The 23,302-nt window shown below is 38.3% G+C and overlaps 1 protein-coding gene across 15 annotated transcripts in view; it reads right to left on the reverse strand.

Annotated features, from left to right (window-relative positions):
* LOC308179238 (uncharacterized protein) overlaps positions 1–23,302 on the reverse strand; it is a 213,420-nt gene that overhangs the window by 81,876 nt on the left and 108,242 nt on the right. For 8 of the 15 annotated variants that reach the window (XR_013940290.1, XR_013940291.1, XR_013940292.1 and 5 more), the window contains 3 exons: positions 21,051–21,128; positions 12,964–13,013; positions 12,118–12,234 (listed from right to left, as the gene is read on the reverse strand). The exons of 2 other annotated variants lie outside the window; for them this stretch is intronic. Coding sequence is in view for 3 of the 13 variants with exons in the window: in XM_080559116.1 (XP_080415242.1) it covers positions 21,051–21,128 (78 nt within the window). In the remaining 10 variants the exon portion in view is untranslated. The remainder of the gene's footprint in view (positions 1–12,117; positions 12,235–12,963; positions 13,014–21,050; positions 21,129–23,302) is intronic. 5 more of the 15 variants (XM_080559116.1, XM_080559117.1, XM_080559115.1 and 2 more) reach the window with 3 other exon arrangements.

A 23,302-nucleotide genomic window follows, 5' to 3' on the forward strand; every position in this document is an offset into this window, starting at 1 on the left:
ATGCTATGCAGGTGACATGCATGTACAGGAAAACCAGATAATATGGTGGTACTTCCTAACATTAAAATGTATGATGCTGGGAAAAAAAAATGGAAAAAGTTTTACAAAAGATATTGATATTGCCATTACATATATGGCTTGAAGTATGGTTTTATAAGATTTTAAATGAATCTTCTATTTTTGAGCCCATTCATTTTCAGTGAACATCACTAAGGTTATTCAGAAGAAAGCATATTTTTACTATCCTACAATCTTCAAAGCCTTCTCTATTGTGGAAAAGTTGCATGGTTACAAGACTTTTTGTTGTTGTTGTTGTTACTCTGCAACATTTCCATAGTTGAGAATGTTTTGGAAGGTCACAAATGAAAAAGAGTAAAAAATGAAAATTTTGGGAGTAAGTAATCCCTACACATTAGTCTTTACATTATATTCAGTGGCAGGAGAAAGCAGGAAGAAAAAAGAGAAGGGGAACAGAAGACCAAAATATTTGCTTCCAATAAAAAAAATGAAAACTTTTCCTGAAAGTTCTGGTTTTGGAAAAAAGCCATTTTATATTGAAGTGTTTTGCTCCAAATGTTTTTTTCAGTCAGCTCTAGATTAAACGTTTTGAGTTGAACTTTTGCTTCATTAGCTGTTTAGCAGTTTCAGAGCAAATCAACAAGACATAGACAAGTCTCGGTACACTCCCCAAATATTCCATTGTGGGCCACACAGCTTAATATTTTTTTCTTCACAGAATTTCAGCTACCCCTTCCATTTTAAGAGATTCACTTCATAGATTTCATTTGATCTTTCTTGTTCTTTGGGCTGTTTGATTTTTACTTTTTCATTGTTGTTGAAATTCTGTGATAGAAAATTGGGGATCTGGCAAAACTACTTTTTACAATAATATTTTCTTTCTGTAGGGGGGTTTTAGTGTTTTTGTTTTGTTTTGTTTTGTTTTAAGAATATTAAAAAGTACACCCAATTTTGATTTCTGATTGAATTTTCTAAAGATAAAGTATTCCCAGACTGTTTACATAATTTAAATGACTTCTTTGTAATTCTTATAAATTAACAGATGCATGTAGGAAATTGCAGTTCTTCTTGCAAGTAATGCTTTCTATTTTTATAAGTAACACTTACCCATCCAGTTACTCCTGACAGAGTTACTCCTGAACACTCTCCCGTTCAAGCTAACTGGGGGATAGCGTTCACAGTTGTACTCTAGGCATGTACAATAGCTACTGGCTCTGTACAAACTGTGGTACAATTTGAAAATTGCAGTTTCTTTGCAAGTGTAGTGATGCAAGCATGCAGTGGAGATGTAAGCATTAAAGAAAGACTCTAATTGACCCAGAACAAGCCCACTGTGCCTAAAGTGAAACATCTCTTTTGGAATAATGGAGGTTATACAACCTATTGACCGCAATACACTGGACACTTCTTGGCAATCTTCTGTTATATTAACTTCCACTTGTTCTACATTGTCATTAAAACTTTTGCCAAAGAAAATTTCCAAGGAGCCTAGGAATCTGGGGACTGCACAAACTCAGGAATTTCAGGGTGGAGTTAAATATCTTCCCTATCTGAGCCTAAGATCTTATAGTTCGCCGGCTGTTCTTGTTGATGTGGTTCTTTACAAGGATAGGGTGGGGCAGCACAAAAAAAATATAATTCCTACATCCTGCTTTCCTTACTCTCTTCCCCACCACCTCCCACCTCATAATCATGCAGTTCTTGTATGGTTATTGACTTCTCAATAAGAAGATGGGGAAGATGAAGGGGTTCTCACACAGGGACTCATCCCTTTTCCCCAGTTACTTCAAACCATTCACAGCCAAGACGACACTTGTGAACAGAGCAGAGCATCCAAGTCTTTGCCCTCAGGAAAAAAAAAAAAAAAGACAAAAAAAAAAACAACCCACGAACCTGTTTCTTTTGTAGAGATACAAAAATAAATAAATTTAAAAAAAAAAGGGGGGGAAAAAAAAGAACTCCATAATTCTGTGTCTTTCCTTTAGACCTTCTCATTGCTAGCACTACATGATTATGATCTCTTCACACATGCTTCACATGCTTACAGGTCTTTTGGGACCATATTGTGTATTGGGGAATGCCACAGATTAGTTATGTGATGATGTTTTCTTTATGCCTGCAAGAAGGACCTTCCTTTAAGCCCAGTGTTGACCTTTTGGCAAGGGCATGGAGTTGCTGAGTCCCATCTTGTTCTCTTTGCTTGTGGTTAGAAACCTTTTTTGGCTCCCTACCCAGCCAGCCAGCCACTTATTCTCTCAACAGTAATAATCACATCCAAATTAGATTTGCTGTTAAACAACATCTCATTTCTTTCAGAAACAGAAAAAATGAAAACATGTATAGGAAGGCCTTTATTCCTATTCACAGCAACAGGATGCAGGGTTACAATGGGTCATGAAAGCATATGGTGCAAAGAGTGAATATTTGTTGAGAACCTCTGCTGTTGAGATCAGACCCTAAAAATCCTGAAACTATTTTCTCCATACATACTGGAAATGACTATTTTTTTCAATGTTTTAATTCACACAAAAATTTGATTTGGGGCTGACCACAAGTACTTATTTCTTTTGGGTTCAACCACTGAATTTCTACTCTCCCCACTCACCCCCTCACCTCCTCCCTGAAGTTTCAAAAAAGCAACTATTTCTGCAATTCTAATGCAGATTATTTCTTAGGCCACAGTTTCACATTGCTTCTTCCCTCCTCTAGTTTTAGGAGTTCATTTATTTATTCAACCATTTTCCCCCCTAAACTGAAACATGCAGGCCCACACAATAAAGTGGATAAGAGAATTAGGGTTAGTCTTTGCTGTAGAAATTTCTAACCAACAAAAAGACTATTGTGCCACTTGCAGTCATTCTGTATGATATCCTACTCTAATTTACTTAAGCATCTGCTGTCAATATCAAAACAGAAAATGTTATAAAGCCACCATGTGAATGGTTCTGGTCATCTCTCCTCAAAAAGAATATGCCAGAACTAGAAACAGTACAAAACAAAACGAAAAGACAAGAAGGATCAACAACATGGGGCAGCCTAGGTCTGAGGGTAAATCGACCTAAAACTCTTTGGCCTTGAAAAAGAGACAAATGACAGTTAAAGGCACAGAACTTCTGTAAGTCACAATTAGTCATCGTTCACCGACAGGGGCCAAACTACAGTGTTAACTACCCATTGAACTAAGAAGTATTTTATTAATGTGTAATTAAAGCGTGGAACTCATTGAAGTATTTGCAAAGAAGTGCGAAAGTGTGTTCATGAAGTGTTATGATAGACTTACAGAAAGGCAAATAATTCAAGCTGCATTAAATACAAAGTTACAGTCTCTGGGTCTGCAAGCTTCTATATCAGAGTTATAGCAGCAGAAGCATCTGTCCATATGCTAACTTTTTATGTTCTTCCCTAAGTATCTGCCATCAGACACTGCCAGAGAGAGAAGACTTGGGCAGATATATCTTGTCTAATCCAACACAAAATCCAATCCAATCCTTACAAAATACTATCCAGGTTACCTCATTGGCTCCCAAAGTAACCTACATCTCCTAGACTGCAGGCCAAATTTTCACTGCTTTGCTAAAATTTCAGAATTGGCAGACAGATATCTAATCAAGATATATCAAAACACTTTTAACTGGTATAAGACAAATTCTGCCATTGGTGACTGAAGGTTGAGATCTGCATTGCTGTAGCACACAGCAATTTAGATATATAGAATCAATTGTTAATACATTTATCTGAAATCTAATTTCACCTTTCCTCAAAGTTTATTGTCCCTGTTAATTGTCCACTGTTTTCTGCATTAGAGTTGTTACTAATATTGCTACCTTTTTGGTAAGGACAAATTACTACACCAAACTTTCTGAATCCATCATGACCATAATTTCAAATTACATACTTATGTCTATAAGGGAGAAAATGTTTCTTCCATTTTTATTTGTGAGCAGAAAATATCTTCTGAATGCTCTTATTTTCTAGGAATAGAATGACTACAATTTTTTAATAGAACGTCAAGTTTTGACTTTTTTTAATATTAGAGGTTTTCAGCAAACATCAATGTACACATGAGAAGAAAGTTCAGTGCTCTGCAGCAGACCATATAGGTACGCTTTGAAGTAGTCTTTTCCAATAAACTCCTATTGCAACATCAAAAATGCTAATTATAACGCAGAAATTTGCAATATGAGCATAATTACTTGCTACTACAGAATAGTTCATTTGGAAGGGACCTATAAATACTATCATGCCCAACTGTCTGACCAGTTCAGGGCTAACCAAATGTTAAAGCATTATTAAGGGCATTATCCAAATGCCTCTTGAACACTGACAGACATGGGATATCAATGACCTCATTACAAAGTCTATTCCAGTGTTTGACTACCCCCATGGTAAATAAATCTTTCCCTAATATCCAGTTTGAACATGCCCTGGTGCTGCTTTGTGTTATTCCTATGCATCCTACCATCAGTTATCAGGGAGAAGAGGCCAGCACTTCGCCTCCTCAGGAAGTTGCAAAGAGCAATGAGGTCACCTCTGATCCTTCTATTCTCCAGACTGGACGACCCAAGTGTCCCCAGCCTCTCCTCACAGAACTTGCCTTCCAGCCCTTTACCAACTTTGTTGCCCTCCTCTGGACACATTCAAGCACACTAATACCTTTTTTATATTGTGGGGTCCAGAACTGCTTGCAATATTCAAAGTGAAGCTGCACCAGTACTAAATATAGCAGGAAAACAACCTCTTTTGACTGGCTGGCCATGCTGTGTTTAACACACCCCAAAATGTAGTTTGCCCTCGTGGCTGCCAGGGCACACTATTGGCTCATGTTGAGCCCACTGCCAACCAGAGCCCCTCGATCCCTTTCTGCAGGCCTCCTCTGCAACCATTTGACTCTGTTTGTACTTGTGTCCAGCCAATGTGTACTAGTGTATGGATATAACATATTTCGAAAAATAACTGAGATTTTTTAGGCAAAGTTATTTTAACCTGGGAAGTGGCACAGTCATAACACCACTGAAGGCTTGAAACAAGTTGGGTTTTGTTTGGGGTTTTGTTTTCAAATAAGTGCACTGCTGCGTTCAAAGGGATGTGACATATCAGAGGAACTACTAACAACTTAGAGTTCAGTCACATGAATATCTTTGATTGCATGGCACTGGTAGTCCTCTTCCAGGCAGCACCAGTAATATGAAGGCAACAACATGCAGATTAGCCACTAAGCAGGACTAGGATTCTGAACTGCAAAGTGAACATCTCAGCCCTGTTTGTGCAATAAAAAATTATTGGTTATATGACTTACTTGAGGAGCTGCTGAAAGATTGTTTAATTTAATGAAAGACAATATTCTTTCAGCATATTAGACATTGTAATGTAACACAAAGGAGTGCTGGTATTTCCTGGCATTAGACATAGGGTATGGGCTGGGTCACTGGATTTAGTAGCTAAATTATATCCCCTTCCCCTCAAGATGTTTTTGAATTTTGGAAGACTCAGATTAAAAAAGCAAGTGTCAAAACCAAAACCAACAAGCACCACAGATGAATTCAACCACTTAGTTGAGCAGAAATCAATATCTATAGAAGACAGGGCAAAAAAATCTCAATTTCCCCATAAACAGGTTGTACTGATGCCTTTTGGCTCTCTGTTATCAATGATCACTTTTGATCTTGCTTTTTTTTATCATCATAGTGCTGCCATACACTCAGAAGCTCATGGATTCCTATCCAACTCTAAAAGCGGAAGCACCCATTGGGGTTCATACTTACTGTTCCTGTAGCTTTCCATTTCTAATGGCTACATTGGTTTCTTTACATTTGTACTCAGGAAACACAAAGCCAGTGTCTCCTGGTGTTCTTTCTTCTGAGAGTACTAACCATCATGAATGCTTATAAGAAAGGACATTGTTCAGATCATCAACCTATTCCCTTAGCAGAAGTCCCATTGCTTTCCTTGAAATATTCTCAGACATGTTAACTGTAATTATTGTACATTCTTGGAGTAAGTTTTCTGCTCTATTTGTCATTCTTGATGTATAGTTCTTTTGGCTAAGCATAGTTAACCACCTTCGGTTCAAGGAACCCATTACATTCTGGCACTGAAACTTTTGTTCTTCTTCCCCTAAGTCTCTAACATCATCTTTGTACAGCGAGATGTATGATATGTTTTGCAATAATGTTTCATGTGAATAAATTTGTTAAACTCTCCAGAATATATTCTCATAACCAAACTATTTCTGCTAACCCATGCAAATATTCAAAAGTGGTTGGCTGAAAAAAGAAGAAATTTATGGAGTGTTGAACATGATCAGTTATTAACTCATCTGGAATCCAGTGTGCATATCGGGGGGGGGGGGGGGGGGTCCTGGAGGGACAGGGGGGTCCGGGATGGGAGAGGGGAGGGATTATACTACAAATTTATAAATGGTTTCTTGATGAAATGTGACATACAACAATTTAAAGCCTTTGAACAAGAGCTTTTTCATTTAAATATATATGTATATATAATTCAAACAAATTATGAATCAGGTTTAGAGAAAAGTGAGTGAGGTCTTCCCATGATCTCCACTTCTCTTTTGTTTTTCGGTATTCTGTTTCCTAGAAATATGTTAATGCTTAAAAATCAGATAATGTACTTGGGTCCTTGAGGTGAAGAAAACCACACATTATGAGGCCTAAGGAACAGAAAAGATGATTTAAAATTCCATTAGCACTTCTCCAACAGGGACATGTTGATATTACCTAGTGATGTCCTCCTTATCTCAGCATATTCTATTACACTTCTAACACCTTTGCATAAAGCTGTTTTTAGGCAAGGACCTTCCTGAAAAGAGTCCTCATAGACCACTTCATGTTTCCTCTCCTAATCATGGATATTCTAATCATGCCCTTTTCAAGCCAGGACCTCAAAGGGAAGGATTTTTTTCAATTTCATGGACACTTTCTGAGGTTAAAAAGGCTATTTGTATAGCAGTTTTTGTTCATAAAAATTCCTGTGTTATATGGTCTGTTTTTACCTCAAGTGATTTATAAACATACTCATGAAGCCACCCATAAGCCAAACCAATAACCAGCAGTTGTATTTCCCAGTCTGGGTATATAGTTCTGCTGCAGTTAAGTCTGTGTTGAAATGATACGCCCTCGGACTGTCTTCTTTCAGGAGGGCAGTCTCTGATCCGCATAAACTTGTATCAACTTGGATTCTTCGTTAAACTGAGAAAAATTAGTTTCAGCTCCTCAACCCTATCCTCCTGTAATCACAGCAGCATTCTGTATTATCCATCAGCAGCAAGCTCAGTTGAATATTTATGATAAATCGGGGAATATGTTTGCTTGGAAATAGTAATGTGTTTGTGAATCTCTGGGTAGCCTTCTTTTGAAGTCTTTCCACTTGTCCAATTACCTTACTTATGATCAGTTGAATTCTTTTGTCACAATGCACAAATAGTTGTGTGTGTCCTAAATAACCAATCTTACTCATCCCAATTGAATATTAGTTCTCACTCAATTTATGGATTTTTTTTCTGGGCACACATTACATAGATTTTTATAACACAATAAATTCTGTCCCAGATAAGCACATTGTCAATCATTATTTCCAAAGAGATTTTAATACATCATACGTGTCATTAGAATCCTACGCAGAAAGCACTTGAACTTATCTGCCCAAGGAGAAGCTTCTAACTTAAGATGGCAAAAACATAGGCTGGGGACGGAGGGGAGTGAGGGTAGGAATAAAAGTTAAGTAATAATAATTATCTAGGTTTGCCTACTCAGCTTTTCTCACAGGTTGAGAGAAATTGTGATAGCTTTGCCCCCAATATTTGTATATGGTAACTGTACCATCACTTCAGTCAGCTGGCCTCTAACTTCACTCAGTGCATTCTAATTCTGCTAAGCTTTCACTGTCCTCCACAAGGCACTGAAGGGATTGTTTGCATGCATATATGTTTTAGCAGAAGAATAAGATCTGTATTGTTGCACAGTATTACATTCTTAGTACATTTCACACCATTCAATTATTCACACATTTTTAAGACAACTTAAGACCCATTCAGTAGATCTACTAACCATCTTTGGGTTGTTAGAATTACATTCAACTTTCTTTCCCACTGATTTAAAACCTGACTGATGTCTATTTAACACTGCTACAGTACCACATTTTTTGCTATATATGCTCTTTTTATCCTTGCTGCATATGTACAGTTCTGCAGTTTTTAAGTTAAGTAGCTACTAACCTTTCTGTTAACTATTTGATATTTCACTTGCACTATTTTGAAAATGACTCTCCAGGCACTGGTGGCATCACAAAAACCTATTCTGAAGAAAGCAGATATACCACAGTGGTGAATAATCATACCCATTGCGCCCTACAGCTGCTCCATACCCCAGCTCCCACCACCTTTAAGAACAGGATGCACTGAAGCATCTTTTTGCTCTGTGCTCTCCCAGGGAGCTTCTCACACTGCTTTTCAGCATTGACTTCCAGGAAAGACTTTTTCTTGTTTCCTGTGTACCCCAAGAAAGCATATAAAAGCTGCTCAGCAGTTCCTACATGCTCGAAGAAGTGTTCTGTATTAGTACAGTCAAACAGCGGGCCAAGCTGCCTAGGGAGGTTGGAGACTTTCAAGACTTGACTGGATCTTGAACGAATGACCTGATCTGGGTTCAGAAGCCCCTTCCCCCTAGAATTACTGCACAATTATATGCTTCAAGATGCAAAAAATTCTTAACTCCTTCACTGTTGAGGTTAGAGACAATCAAAGATTTGGTCATGATAATCCTCCTACGGACTTCCTAAATGGCTTAATGTTCCCAGTGTGCCTTGAGGCAGCCAGCCTTCATTTTCTTTATTCAAACAGAGCATTGCAATCAGCTGTGGCAATTAGCAATCTTTTAAGGATGTGCCAACTGAAATGTTATTCACAGATATATCCCTTCTATACAACAACAACCACTCAGTGCTCTTCCTCTGATTACTGACCCATTATTATGACCATCCAGGCAATAAATGAGATAGCTGTTACTTCCTATAAGCATTTTGTCTCTTGACTTTTAAGTAGAAATGTGCCAGAAAACAAGGTCCAAAACAAGGTATGAAACAAAACACAAAACCGGAGAGTATATATGTACTTCTTGTGGCTTATGGAAGCCTATATATCAGGGATAGTGGTGCAAATCCTGACTCTGCTGATACCAATGGGGATTCAATGAGAAAGTCAGGTTTTCACTCTCACCCAGAGAACTTTATCTTTCTTATGTTAACATACCTTAAAATTTTTTCAGAAACAGTGAAATTAAACATGCATTAAGTACTTTCAAGATTCAGACCTAACAGCTAAAACATACATTCCATTCTGGACAGACAAAGTAATAAACAGGACAGGGATCTAAAATAAAACCCAGATCTTACAATCCCCTCCTGCAAACTCTTAGACTCATAAATGTCTGTCCATATCTGAGCAGTTACACTGAATGTATTATATATGTGGTTAACTAATAACTTTTGCACCTCTTTGTAGGAATTTGACCCCAAGTATGCAACTCATTTGAAACAATGACCCTCCTAAACAAAGTTGCATCCTGAAGTGTCTGCAGAACCAGTTTTATATATTGAAATGTAGTTACTCGTATAAGAAAAAACACTCATAGATTTTGTAGCATGAAAATAAGACCTTATTGTCCTACATATCTGTCCATTGTCTAAAACGTTTTGATTTTTCAACATGAAAAATGGTGCAATTACAGATGCATTATTTTAATCTTCACTTTAAATATTATGTTTTTTTTTTTAATACACTTTTGCTATACAAATGCAGCATTTTCCACTTGAATTCACTAGTTCCATGTCATCTAAATATGCTTGCATTAATTTTTGTGTTCATAGATAGAATTTAAACACTTCAACGTTAGGAAGAACATTTTAAAATGAAACTAATGTAGCAATATAGCAAAGTTTTGTCTCAGAAGAAAAAAAAAATCTGTTTAGTAAAGAAGAACTTCTGGGACTTAGGTTCCCAGTAAGTGACAGGAATTTACTCAACCACATAATATTAAGGGAAGGGAGAAAAGAATTCTAAATAATAATATCCTACAAAAGACCCAAGTCTAGCCATGTGCTTCTATTTCACACATTCTTGAGGTGTGAAATAGACCCTGAATTCAGTTTTCTTCAAAGCTTTCATTCTAGAGGCTCCAGACCATTCAGCTCAGTTCTCCCCTCTAATTCTCATTTTCAGAATCTTAAGACTTTGATCTATCTCAGTTAATCAATTTAGAGTACTGTTGGAGCCTTATTCTGAGCTACTCTTTTAATTATTAGATTAATTTTACAATTCTTAGCATCATTATATTTATTTGTGGGAGGGGTGATTTACTATGCACACTCTGCAAACCATTAGTCTTGATTAATAGTCTTATTAATGCCTTGGTGGCCCATATCTTACTTTTCCAAAACTGCTGCCAGAATTATCTTCTCCCCATTCCATGCAAGTTTGTCCCTGCTGAGTAATTACTCCAGGTATTTATCTGGCCTACCTTGAATGTATGCAATTGTAGCTGGCCTTGCAAACTATGTCCTGTTGCATTACAGGACGAGTTCCTCATTTTAGCTCTTCTCCTGTTTAGAGTAAATCAGAAAGATTCCTCATGGATGAGCCTGTTCAAACCCTACTGAAAGGCTGGATGTACTGGAAGGATGTCTTCAATGTGAATAGAAATTGTCATTCCTCGATATTGATTTAGAGTATATATTTCAGAAAAGCCCATGTCCCTCCCTCTCACTTCAGACCTTCAGAAAACTTCAACATTTGGGAGTATCTGTTGAATACCTGGGTCTTTTTTCACATACACACATACACACCAAAAGCAACCAAACAAACAAACAAAAAAAATCACCCAGAGTTCTGCATTTCTGGGAGAAAAGTTCTGTGCTCATAATAAGCCCATCGTAACAGGAACTGGCAACAGTAACCCTGGTAGACATTATTTTTAAATAAATGTGCTGATGAAATGGATATGGATATTTCAGCTTCTTAAAGTACATTAATTAAAAAGGCCATGGTTTCTTATTCTGAATGTACAGTTGCTTTATGCAATATATATTTTAAATGCGGCACTAATGTCTTCCCCTTAGATGAAATGAGGGCAAGGACCAATGTATACTTGAATAGCACTAGGAAAGTAGAAGGTTGCTATAGTCTTACTGGAATATAATTTTGCAAGGATATTCAGGCAACTCTGAATGCATGGAGGTGAGAGATAACCAAAACTTCAAGCCCTTCCTTTTCCACTCACTTGTGGGGAAGAGTCAGGAGTGACATTTTGGTCCTGTCTGTGCCCTGAACCAAGACCCAGACAATGACAACGTGGCCATTTCTACTTCTCTGCAAGGCTACATTAGACCAGAGTACAGTCCAGCTCTGACTTATCTCCAGACACCCCAGACAGATTAGAACTCTGACATTTAGCCAATCTTCAATGTTCTTCTTGAACCAAATTTACGGCCATGTCTCTTAAATTTTTCCAGAAGACTCTGTAATTGTTCATTATTAACAGCACACAGTGAGCTGTGTTCAGTGACACAATAGGTTACTACTGTCACCCTCCTTCCAATGTGTAATCTCATAGTCAAATAAATTTATATTTCACTTTTATTTCCAATCATCATTACGATCTTTTTTTGAGAGATGCTAGAGATTTTTTATATTATTTTTAACATCTATTTTTGCCTCTTACGCACACAGACTGTGATCTAAGACAGTTGGATAAGGCAGTACAAGTATTTTGACACAGTAATATATCGTTCCCCTCTCTAAAATCACTCCTTTAGAAATCATTAGGATTCTGGCAGTCTTAGTGAATTACCCTTTGTTCACATTCGCTCTGCTAAAACAGAGTGTTCCCAAGCACTGCTCTCATTATGGTATTTGGCTGAAACGCCCTGTCTGTATTCACAGTGCAGGCCTATAGGGCACTTTAAATGAAGCCGGGTTTAGGATATGTTTTCAGTGATAGGTAGCATTGCAGAAAATCTCGAACTTTTACTATACAACAAGAAGACAGGTATACCTACAAAACCTTCCTGAGGGCAACGTACAAAACTTACTTTGACAGTACAAAGACCTTTGCCTTCTTCTTCTAGTAGCTCTGACTGGGTGTTTTTTCAGGAGGATAACCACTTAGAAGATCTTTGCCCCAAATAGGATTGGCATTCCATAAATACCTGGAAAATTTTATTTTATTGATCAAGAGACATTGCATTAGCATTAGTCAAAATACCATCATTTATGAAGACATTGCAGAAGTTGTAAAAGTTGTAACTGTGTGTTTTACCCCCAAACAATATTATTTTTATTTAGAAGGACCTTATCCAGAGACTCATTCTAGAATCCAACCAAAAGTGATCATTAGAAACATACTCCAGGAGCTGAATAACTGAATTCCTTTGCATTTCAGAAGTAAAAAGAAAGTGACTCTTCACACCTTTTCCTTCCTGCTGAAAAATAACAATATGGAATAGTTTTTTAAGCCATATAATTACTGACATAATCTTTTTAATTTCTATTTCATTATGACCTTGACAACATGCAAAAGAAAGTTGTCCCATTTGAAATTTCAAAGCAGGGTTTTATAGTGAGAGGCTTGACCAGCATTTGAGATAGACTTTGAAACCACAGAATTAAAGTCAAGAAGCTGAATTAAACACAGACCATTACCTCAACAGCAGCCAATCAAACTGACAAATCATGGACTATAAAGCCCTTCTTTTTAAATCATGCAGGTCCCTGGGGCTTGGCCTTATTACATATTTTTGCTCTGATGCTGATGCCTACAACATGCCACAGGCGTTAACTCTTGAAAATAAACTGCATTCTACATCATGCCAAGGGAGGATGCACACAAAGAGATCCAAGAATGTGAACTTAAATGACTTGTGAAATAGTGAACTTACCTGGACTGTAGCCTCAGTGTTTATTTGCTTGTGAGTTCCTTATCTATATTCTTCCAAGAAAAAAAATCAATTAAACAACAAAACTTTCAGGTACAAGGGCTTTAAAAACAAAACAAAACAAAAACAGAAATTGCATGGTGGCACAAGTGGAATGCGCTTTTAAAGAATGAAGGCATTGTCACACTCACTTACAGCTACCTTGGGTAATGAAGGTTTAAATTTTTCCTCATTTGGAACTGGCACTTTCCATGAAATGTTTCTGGTCTTAGATTACCCCTTCCACATTCAAAACTACTGGGAAGAAAAATTCATGCATCACTCCCTTTTGCCTTGCAATGACAAGAAGGGGGGGGGTACACATGAGAATGACTGTCTAGGGATCATCTAGAACTCTAACGACTGACCAAGATGCACAACAATATCTAGATGGACTGCCCCAGGGGCAGAGCAGGGAAGATGGCATCAGCACTCTCTTTCTCTCTATGAAAGGAAAATATGACTTTGTCCCCTTTTGGGAAAAAAAAGCTTACTTTCATCTGTGTACACAAGTGCTGATCCAGAGCAACTGAAATCAATACAAATATTTGCCTGGACTTCAGAGGACCCTGAATCAGATCTATAGCCATTTGATCTAGCTGGCATGTGGATGTGGGGACAGAGTCAGGCTCCCTGCATTCCTCCTGGTTCTTTGCCCTCCTGTTCACCCCATCAGGCGAGGAGTGTCTGCACTGCCAGCACCGGGCAGGAGGCACCGTCCCAGTAGAAAAAGCAGTTGGGGAACCACAAGGGTGTCAGAGAAAGAAAGTGGTGGGAAGCTTATTCCCCAGTGATGCTGAGTAAGGATTATGCTTACTGTTTCCCATCTGATCACTACAAAACTATTTATAACTGTTCTTACAAGAAAAATATACAACACATTAACGAATGCTATATAGCAAACAGCTGAGTCACCATGTCCCACCCTCACATTCTCCAGCACTTGAGCTCAGACATCTAGGAAGTGCCAGAAACAATAATGCACTTTTATAAAAGAGTGTGTATATCTTTTAGACAGATGATATTTGCCTGCTGTTGGCTGCTGGAGTCATAGCCTTCATCTCAATTAAGAATGGTCACAAATATTCCCATAAACTCAGTAGTGGTCCAACAGTGTGGTGTGAGCAGACAGATGTGTGACACAGAAGTCAGAACAGAGCTGGCAGGTGAGCCAAGGAAGTTTTGGCTGTCCCTTGGAAAGGGAGACTTCTGCAATGCCATTCACATCTTCTTCAAAATTAACTGCACAGCAGTGACAAAAAAGGCTAATTTGTAAGACTTCCCAGCCAGGAGGAAAAGATCCTGTGAGATGACTCTGAACAGATGGACTTTGCAACTTCAAATGCTGAAGTCTACTTGTTAAATAAGAGTTAAATTCTAACAATTGTGCAATCGAAAAATATGGCTTAAAACCTGACTTCCAAATCTAACAGACCTGTTCTCATCTCTTTGTAAATTCTGAGAGCCTTGCCTAGCTGACCGACTGCAATTGTTACCAGCCTCAGCCTCAGTCTAATGCTCTATGATGCCACTTGGGTTTCCTCCCATTTTATTACATGTTCCCTTCTAAAACACTGCTCCCAAACAACAGCCTTTAACCAATAATGCATTTTTCAGTTATTTGTTAAATGAACAATGTTTGGTTTAATATTAATCATTTGTCATATGTTTGTCCAGGAAGAAGGTACACAGAAGCTTAGAGACTAAGGTTTGTAATTAAAAATGTTTCCCATCTAGTGACTAAAGAACTATTTATAATTGACCCTGTAGGACAACATATAGGATACTAATGACACAAGAATTCCTGTAGATTAGATGTGCCTTATTCCTGCCCACAGAATACTTGCCTGTGTACCCCATGATACATTTTAATGCTATTATGTTTTAGATCCCACTCTCACACCTCTAGGGGTGACACTGTTCCAGTAAGATTAGTGTTGGTGCTGATATGAGATCAGCTTGCTTGGAAAAGAGAAAAGTTATGTCCAGAGCTATGCAGGACTAAGGAAAAGAATATGAGAATAGGAGGAATGTCTGGAGACGAGTGTGACAAAGATGTGGTATGAAGAGGCAGGTGGGAAACAGAGAGGCCTCTAATATCCAGCACTATCTAGGAAGGAAAGGGGGTGTCCAGAATGGTGGAATAGGAAAACTTTCTGGAATATAGAACTTCATCTTGGTTTATCATTGCAATCTGTACATTTTTTTTGTTTATTTCTTTTAACCATATTTGTTCCTATTTGACATGTAGTTGCAATTACAAAGCAAAATTAGCAGCCTAATTTTAAGAAAAGCCAAGTCACATCAAACAAAGCCCATTCCACAATGCAGGAATGGGCTACCTGGGGAGGCTCAGGAAGCTATGAATAGATAGTATGGAAGTCACTTTATGTAGAATAAAAGATAGACAGGGATGTCAAATCCGACTTAGTGTGAGTTAGTCTTTTAGGCCTCACTTAAAGCCATAACCTTGAAGCCATAACAAGGTGTAGGTGTTAAAATATGCATACAGACTAAAAGAGGCAATTATAGAACAAAAGAACAAAACAGAAAGGACAAACAGTGATGGTAGCAACAAATATCCTTTCTTGTACCTTTCAGGAACATTATATTCTGAACATCATATTTGTCAGAATGCTGGTCTGAGCAAAAGTTTTCATTATGCCTCAGAAAGGCATAGCACAGATCTCAGTTCAAAAACAGAAACCTGTCACCATGAAAGATAAATTTAGGTCCTTGGGACTCCACAGCCTGTAAACTGTTGAACTGGGTTCCACGGTGCCTATATATTTTTAGGTGTATCTGTGAGAGGCCCTGATGCAAAGTTATCAGAAGTAAATGCAAGTCTGCTATAGAGGACTATTCAATACACTTTAGGGACTGGAGTTCAAAACTCCAAGTTAGGTCAACATTTCCTTTTTCCTTAACTTTAACTACAATCACTTTGTCCCTTCTCCCCTTCCCATGTGAAATGAGACAAGGCTTTCAATCTTCTTTCAAAGTGCTCTCAAGTATAACTGTTAACCAATACACAGGGTTACTTCAAGATACTCTCTACAGTCTTTTGTTATTAATATTTTCTTGACTTTTTTTCCTTGTTGTTGCTCTCCAACATTGTTAAATATTAGGATGGTAGAGGATAGAATTTACCCCATAAAAGCTTCCTTGAAATGTTCACTTCATACACTTGGGATCTATGCTCTTCATTTTTGTGACTAAGAGCTGCCAGCACTCTGTCCTGCCCTTCATTAGCTGAGTGCTTTTTGGAAAGACACCTTACAGAATCACAGAATCACAAAATGTTTGACTTTGGAAGGGACCTCTGGAAGCCATCTGGTCCAACCCCCTGCTCAAGCAGACACCTAGAGCTGGTTGCCCAGGACCATTTCCAGGTGGCTCTGAAGCTCTCCAAGCAGGGAGACTCCACAGTCTCTCTAGGCAATCTAGACCAGTGCTCTGTCACCATCACAGTGCTTCTTGATGTTCAGAGGGGGCTTCCTATGTTCCAGCTTGCACCCATTGTCTCTCGCACTGGGTACTACTGAGAAGAGCCTGGCTCCATCCTCTGTGCACCCCCCATTTGGTTATTTGTACACATGGACGAAATCCCTCTCAGCCTTCTCTTCTCAAGGCTGAACAGTCCCAGCTCTCTCAGCCTCTCCTCATAGGAGAGGTGCTTCAGTCCCTTGATGATCTTCATGGCCCTCTGCTGGACTTTTTCCAGTATGTCCATGTCTCTTTTGTACAGGGGGGCTCAGAACTGGACACAGTACTCCAGGTGTGGCCTCGCCTTCTCTTGATTTCTTTTGCACTTGCTCTGTTAGCACTCTCTTCCACAGGAAATTTTGCCTTGGTCACACATGGAGGCAGAGAAACAGAGTTTATCCTGAAAGGGACTCTCAAACTGACATATATGGAAGCATATCATAAAACTTGGACAATCTAAGTATTAAAAACAACTGAACAGACAGAATGAAGTCATAAAATAGCTGGTAATTTATTAAAATCTAGACAACTGCCAGTTGCTTCAGGTTAGATTATGCCTTTGTCTAAATTCTCATAAAAAGTAGTAGCAAACCTCCAAGCACTTCTAGGGGCTGTGCTGGTTTTGATTCCTGCTGTTCATCGTTGTTTACCCTGCACAGATCAGCCACAAGAGGAATCTTGTTTTTTCACATTTTCTGTTCACTACAGATCAGTTAACATCAAGAGTGTTTAAACTGAACTACTCCTTCAGCCCCAAAGCAAGGATGAAATCTGTTATAGAGGTATGTCTCTTCATCAGAGCCCTCTGTGATTCCATCTTCCAGAAAGGTACAGTTTAAACAGCAGGATCTGCCTAAAACCCCTGTCTAGTCCCCCAGATTTTTTGAATAATCATGAGGAGAAAGGCAGCTAAAATGCCGTACTCACAGAGAACCTTGTCAGCTAGAGATTACTATCAGGGACAGGGAATTTTTGCATATTTTAAAAATATTAATTCCACAGGTTTTTATTTTTAGATTTGCTGAAAGGCAAAGAAAAAGAAGAAAAAAAAAGTTCATTTTACATAATTATATACATTTTCATTTGTTAAAAGAAAATAAAGACATCTAAACTTTTCTGTCTATCATTTAATCTAAATGAACAAAACCAAACCAAAGCAACCCCTGCCTGCTAATACAAGGTTTAAGGTAATAGATTCACACATAAGTCAGAGGTTCAAAAAAGCCCAGCAGATGTACTCTAGATACGTCTACTACTTCCTTGAGTTTATGAAGAAAATTTACTGCAGGTGCCTGTAAAATGGCAACCATAGATGTCATTCAGCACTTGAAACACTGTGTGAACAGTAGCAGTGGTTGAGCTGCCTGGAATAGGCTGGTCAGCCCATGACATCTCTGTTAACAGAGAATTTTAAGAAGAAGGCAAAAAAACGTTTGTCCAGAATTACAGGTCTGGCCTTGGGTCAGAAGAAATGGCCTAGGTGGTTTCTATGTGGCTGTTTTTCAGCATATTTTTGACATTTTTTTTGACTGAAATAATAGATAGTTAGGGTGTGGCTTTTTTTTTTTTCAGACTTTGGGTTCATGTTAGATATAACTATGTTTACAGTGTCACTTGCTACACCAAACACATTGAAAGGTGAGGAAATAGGACTGGATTTCCTCTCGCATGAGAATCCTGTTTCCTGCTATTACATGCTTTGTGTCATATGACTTTTTTTTTTCATAAACCTGTTGAAAATCAGCTTTAAAGCAGTTGTTTTCCTTCTTCACCCTCTTCCTTTCGCAACCCTTTTAGACACCAACAGTACAGAGAAGGCCACGACAGCTTTCTAATACCTCAGTGCAGAATGCGAGGCTAACGAGGTAAGCTGCCCTCAATAGTACTGAAAGACCAATTTTAAAAGTTTTCAGAGAAGGGGGATGCTTGATAAAGTGGTCCCAAATGTGAATGAAAACAGTCTCATTTATCTGTAATGGATTATTTGGATTGCAGTTGAATTTATAGCTGTATATCAGCTTTGCAGTTATCTGTTTGAGAGCAGTGCATCGCAAATATAAACTGTGCTTGAATACTTAGGTCACAGGCGGGAGTAGTTTGGCTGATGGGAAATGTTGCCAGAGCTGTGGCTTATTTAACTGGTCATATATCCCTCCATTTATTTATTTATTTGTTTACTTATTTATTTAGCACTGCAGTACAATGCAGTAGAACAATCAAACAAGGGAAAATAGAGAAGGGTTCATAAGATTGTAAGTATTGTTTAAATCTTCCCTGGGAAGGTATGATGCCTAGCAAGTCTACCCCAGTTTTAGAGAAAATTCTCTACAAGGCCATAAATCAACAAAGAATATTAACATTTTTGGAGGAATGTAGGACAGTCCGTGAATGCACAAAGAATAATTTTCCTATTAGAGAATCCTATGCATTCTTATGCAAGGTTATCATTCCCCATTAAATCTGCAGGACTTTTCCATAAGAGGACATTTGAAAAGAAGTAATGGGTTCATACAGTGCTAGCTATATCAAAACAAGAAATAGGCCTATTTCTTTTGAACACATATCCAAACCAATTTCTCATCAGATATAAATCATCCTGAATCAACTGAAGTTGATTAATACTAGGTTAGGAACCCACTCTCAAATTCTATCTCATTGGCTCAGAAAAGATTTGCAATATTTATTTTTCTCCCCAAAGACTGAATTCATGTAAGCTGAACTTTTTCAGGAAGGCCAACACATGGAGTTGAAGCTGATATACTGCCTATTTAAAAGACTGGATGTGATCAAATAAAGATTTATTTATTTACTTTTAATCCCAGAAGATGAGTTTCAGAGAGTTAAGCCTAGCTACAGGATCTTATAATATAGCATATATTTCACAATCTCCTTGTGTCATACCTTTGTTGAATCCATAAATTAAGTGGCACTTGAAAAAGATGGTCCTTTGACATTGGAAGACCTCTTACTCTTGAAAATGCTCTTGACCCAATGGGAGAAATAAAATGAAAAGTAGAAGCAGCAATACTCAGGTGAATTCACTGGGGCAATGAAGGAGAACCTCAGCAATGAATCTGAACTCAAAATGAAAAGACTAAAAAGGGGACAGGCCTTGTACCCAAACACATGAGACTAATCCATCCTAACAGTCCTGGAGTTGCCAAAGAAAGGAGAAGATGAAGATGAGGTGCTGGCAACGGGTCAGAGAATGATTTTGGAAGCACAAATACCAGAGTATTAGATGAAAGAAAATTTAAAAGCAGTGGGAGTAAAATATTGGGTCACAGAGGGAAAAAAATGGGCTGAAGAAGAAAGGTTCAGAAAAAAACATCTGCAAGCAGCACTAGTGATGGGGGAGAAAAGAAGCAGGAGACACACACCCAGGTGCACCATTGCCAAGCAGCCTGAAACAAAAACCAGCATCATTTGTGTGGGATTTTTTTCTCGCTCTTGCTCTTTAGATCAAAAGGAGAGCAGCAATGCAATCTGCTCTTTGCGCAGAGCACTTTCAGCCAAGGGAAGGAGAGTGCACACACTGGAACATCTGTTCCAAGAAGCCACTTGAAAAATAATCTTATAATAGCATGGGGAAAACATCTGTGCAGCATGCACCAGACCACCAGTAGTGCAGCAGTGGAGGAGTAGAAGGGGAAAGGAAGACAGGAGGGAGTGAGAGAGACAAAGTGGAACAGGATTAGGTCAGGGGCAAGTACCCCAGTGAGGGGCATGACCCACATGTGAAGAAACTGCTCATTTGGTGTCTTTTCTCTTCTAATCCTCAGCAAGAGGCAGACAGATTTCTCACCCACTGAGCTGTGTTTATTGGCAGATATTATTCAACATGTGCAGCTTTGAAAAATCCCAAACTACAATCAACGTGTTTGAGAGGCTGCACGAAAATCTCCCTGCCCTTGGCCTCTGCTTTAGCCCCCACCCCTTCTTCCTCAACTTGCTTTATCTCTGTTGATACTGGGATAAATGTGCTCAAAAAACTCTCACTGCAAGCTCAGGTATGGAGAACTAATGAATCTAAATCACATTAACATATGGAGAACTAATGAATCTAAATCACATTAACATTGTGGATGAATTTGACCTATTGTGTCTTTAATAAGACAGGGTCATTTGTTTTCATCTTCAGTCTCAAAACAAACACCTAAAATCAGAAAAACAAACAAAAAAAAAAAACAAAACACCATAACCATCAAAGAAACATGCACACACGTGCAGTTTGCACTATGTTCTTGACTTGTCCATTCATCTGCTTTATTTCAGGAGAACTGTAGACATAAAGCCACCCCTACCAAGAGTCAGTGTCATGACAGTAGTCTTCTTCCCTACACCTTGTGACACATTTTGCAGGTTTTTAAGAAAAACGGTGTTAAATTTATTCAGCCTTTGTTTGACTGTTCTCTAAACAAGAAAAGACTGCCCAAATGTGTATCTTCTTGTGAATGAGAAAAAGAATCAACAGGTCTTAAAAATAAAACCTACATACAAACATTTAGGTGATTTGACTAGGTACATAAAAATGAACAGGGAGGTACTAGGAGTTGAAGTACTACCTGTGTACATGTAGGTGTAACCTTCTGTTTCAGTGAAGACAGGAGAGAAAGGCCAGTGTCCCCCACAATCAGATTTCACTGTGGGAAAAACAGTAGGGAAATGTAAATGTTTATTTTACATGTTAGTTGTTATGCTGAATTGACCAGATACAATGACACCACAAATTGGGTAGAAGAAATACTGCATATTAGGACATAAGAGAGATAGGTTTACCTATCTACAAAGGCAGGCACAGATGGTAATAAGGAAATTAGATTGCTACACTGGAAGAGATCCCTGGGCAAAATGCAGAGCTACAATTAGTAAGAGGTACCATGCAAGGCTCTTCTTTATATCAGTCCTGTCTTAACGTTGCTTACATACCCATTTCTTCCATACCATGCTTATAAATGCAGTAAGAGGAAAGGCAAAGAGTAAAAGGGACATGCTAGGAAGTTAGGAAGAGGAATTGAGTGAGAGAGGAAGAGGCAGCTTCCCTCCAGACTCTGGAACCAATAAATGACTTAGTAAATAAGGAAAGTGTGAGAAATCAGAAAACACCCAGGATCAAGACTTTCTTCTGCTTGATTTACAAGGAAACAAGCTTCTTAACATGACTGACTGTTATGTTCCTGATGCAGGTCTTTCCCATTTCTAGCAATGCTTTGAGAGCTTTCCTTCAATAGAAATTTAGTATTTTTTTCTTTTGAAATCTCAAAAATTTACAGTGGAAGAAACTTACTTTTTTTTCAGTGGTCATACCAACTCTCAAATTAGTTTTACCAGCCTAGCTTCCACATGCCAATGCAAACTAATGTATGTATGACAAGCTTAAACAATGATAAAAGGAACACCGTCAAAGAAAGCTGTCCAGTTTTGAATATATTGCCCAGGTGTAAAATCATACCTTCAGTTAAGTAGGTATGACTTACTACAGAGACTAGGGCTTTGATTAAAGGCAATTTCACTCCAACCTTTTATTTCTTGAGCTACAAATCCTGTGAACTGAGATTATTTCCAGATAAGGGATGTGGGAGGGGGAGTCAGAGGAAATGAAACTGGATGTATAGGCGAGGGCACACAATAAAGGCGTTGTAGGTAAAGATAAACAGCTTGAATTTGACATGGCAAGTGACAGGAAATCAATGGAGTGCTAATGTGTGGGAGGAAACAAATATGACTTTAGCAGAAATATTCGGGACAGATGTGAACCAGAGGAACCATGGGGCCTGACAGGAGAAGCTTACAATAACCAAAGCAAAAACATCTGAGACACTGACAGCAACCTATTTAGGGAGTTTACTCTTTTCTCTCTTACAGACAATTCAAAATTTAAGTGAGCTGTTAGGTGTTACGTGAGCTCAAAACATTTAACTGCTCCAGGACTAATTTTATGTTACAGTGTATTGTAATTGTGCCATGGGTTTTCAAAGAGAGAACATTGTACAAGCCTATATCTCCCCTATTCCCTAGTCTCATTCCTCAGCATGGTTATCGACTGGAAGATCATCCAAGAGACCAGTATTCAGAATACCCTCCCATTCATTTAATTAGTAGAAGTATCAGAAATCCAGCTCTTTAATCCCTTGGTTGGGAAGCATTTGCTTAGGGTGAATTGCACAATATGTTTCACTAGCATTAATGTTGTGCCTGTTTTTCTCTAACCCTGAAAAGTCCTTCCATTAATCTACACTGATGATCAATATTCCATGGAATTAGAATTTGGCAAGCTCCTTGTACAAGGAGCTTGTATTAAGACATGCTGGGCCCTAGCATGGGAAGCATGATTACCTGAAAGAGGAAACAAGAACTTCTCTACCTCCTTTGCGTGCTAAAAGAACCATTACGAAAATGGTAGAGATGTCTTCATTTCAGATTCCTCTTTTACTGAAACTCTACTGAGCATTCTTAAAATTTATCATCTCATACATTGAAGGTGAACCGTCTTCCCTTCTGAGGCAGTATTTGTTTCCATAGCTCCCCTATATTCATATGCAACAATAACATCTTGTAAGGGTATTATAGTTACTTCTGTAACTCGTTTAATCCAAAACTTAGAAAGAAAAACATGGAAAGGTAAAGCTATCGGTAGCATACAGCTTTGTTACCCAGACAGAGGCGTATTTCCCTGGTAGTACAATCAACTTTGTTCAGGGCAGTCTTCTTCAAAATTCATCAATGCTCTCTCTCAACAATCAGGGCATGTGGCTTGCCTGTTGACACATATTTAGAATTGTCTGCTACCTAAATAAAAGTTTCGATGGGCATTATG

This window comes from Anser brachyrhynchus (genome assembly GCF_964034855.1).
Source record: "Anser brachyrhynchus genome assembly, chromosome: 1".
Taxonomy (NCBI): Eukaryota; Metazoa; Chordata; class Aves; order Anseriformes; family Anatidae; genus Anser; species Anser brachyrhynchus.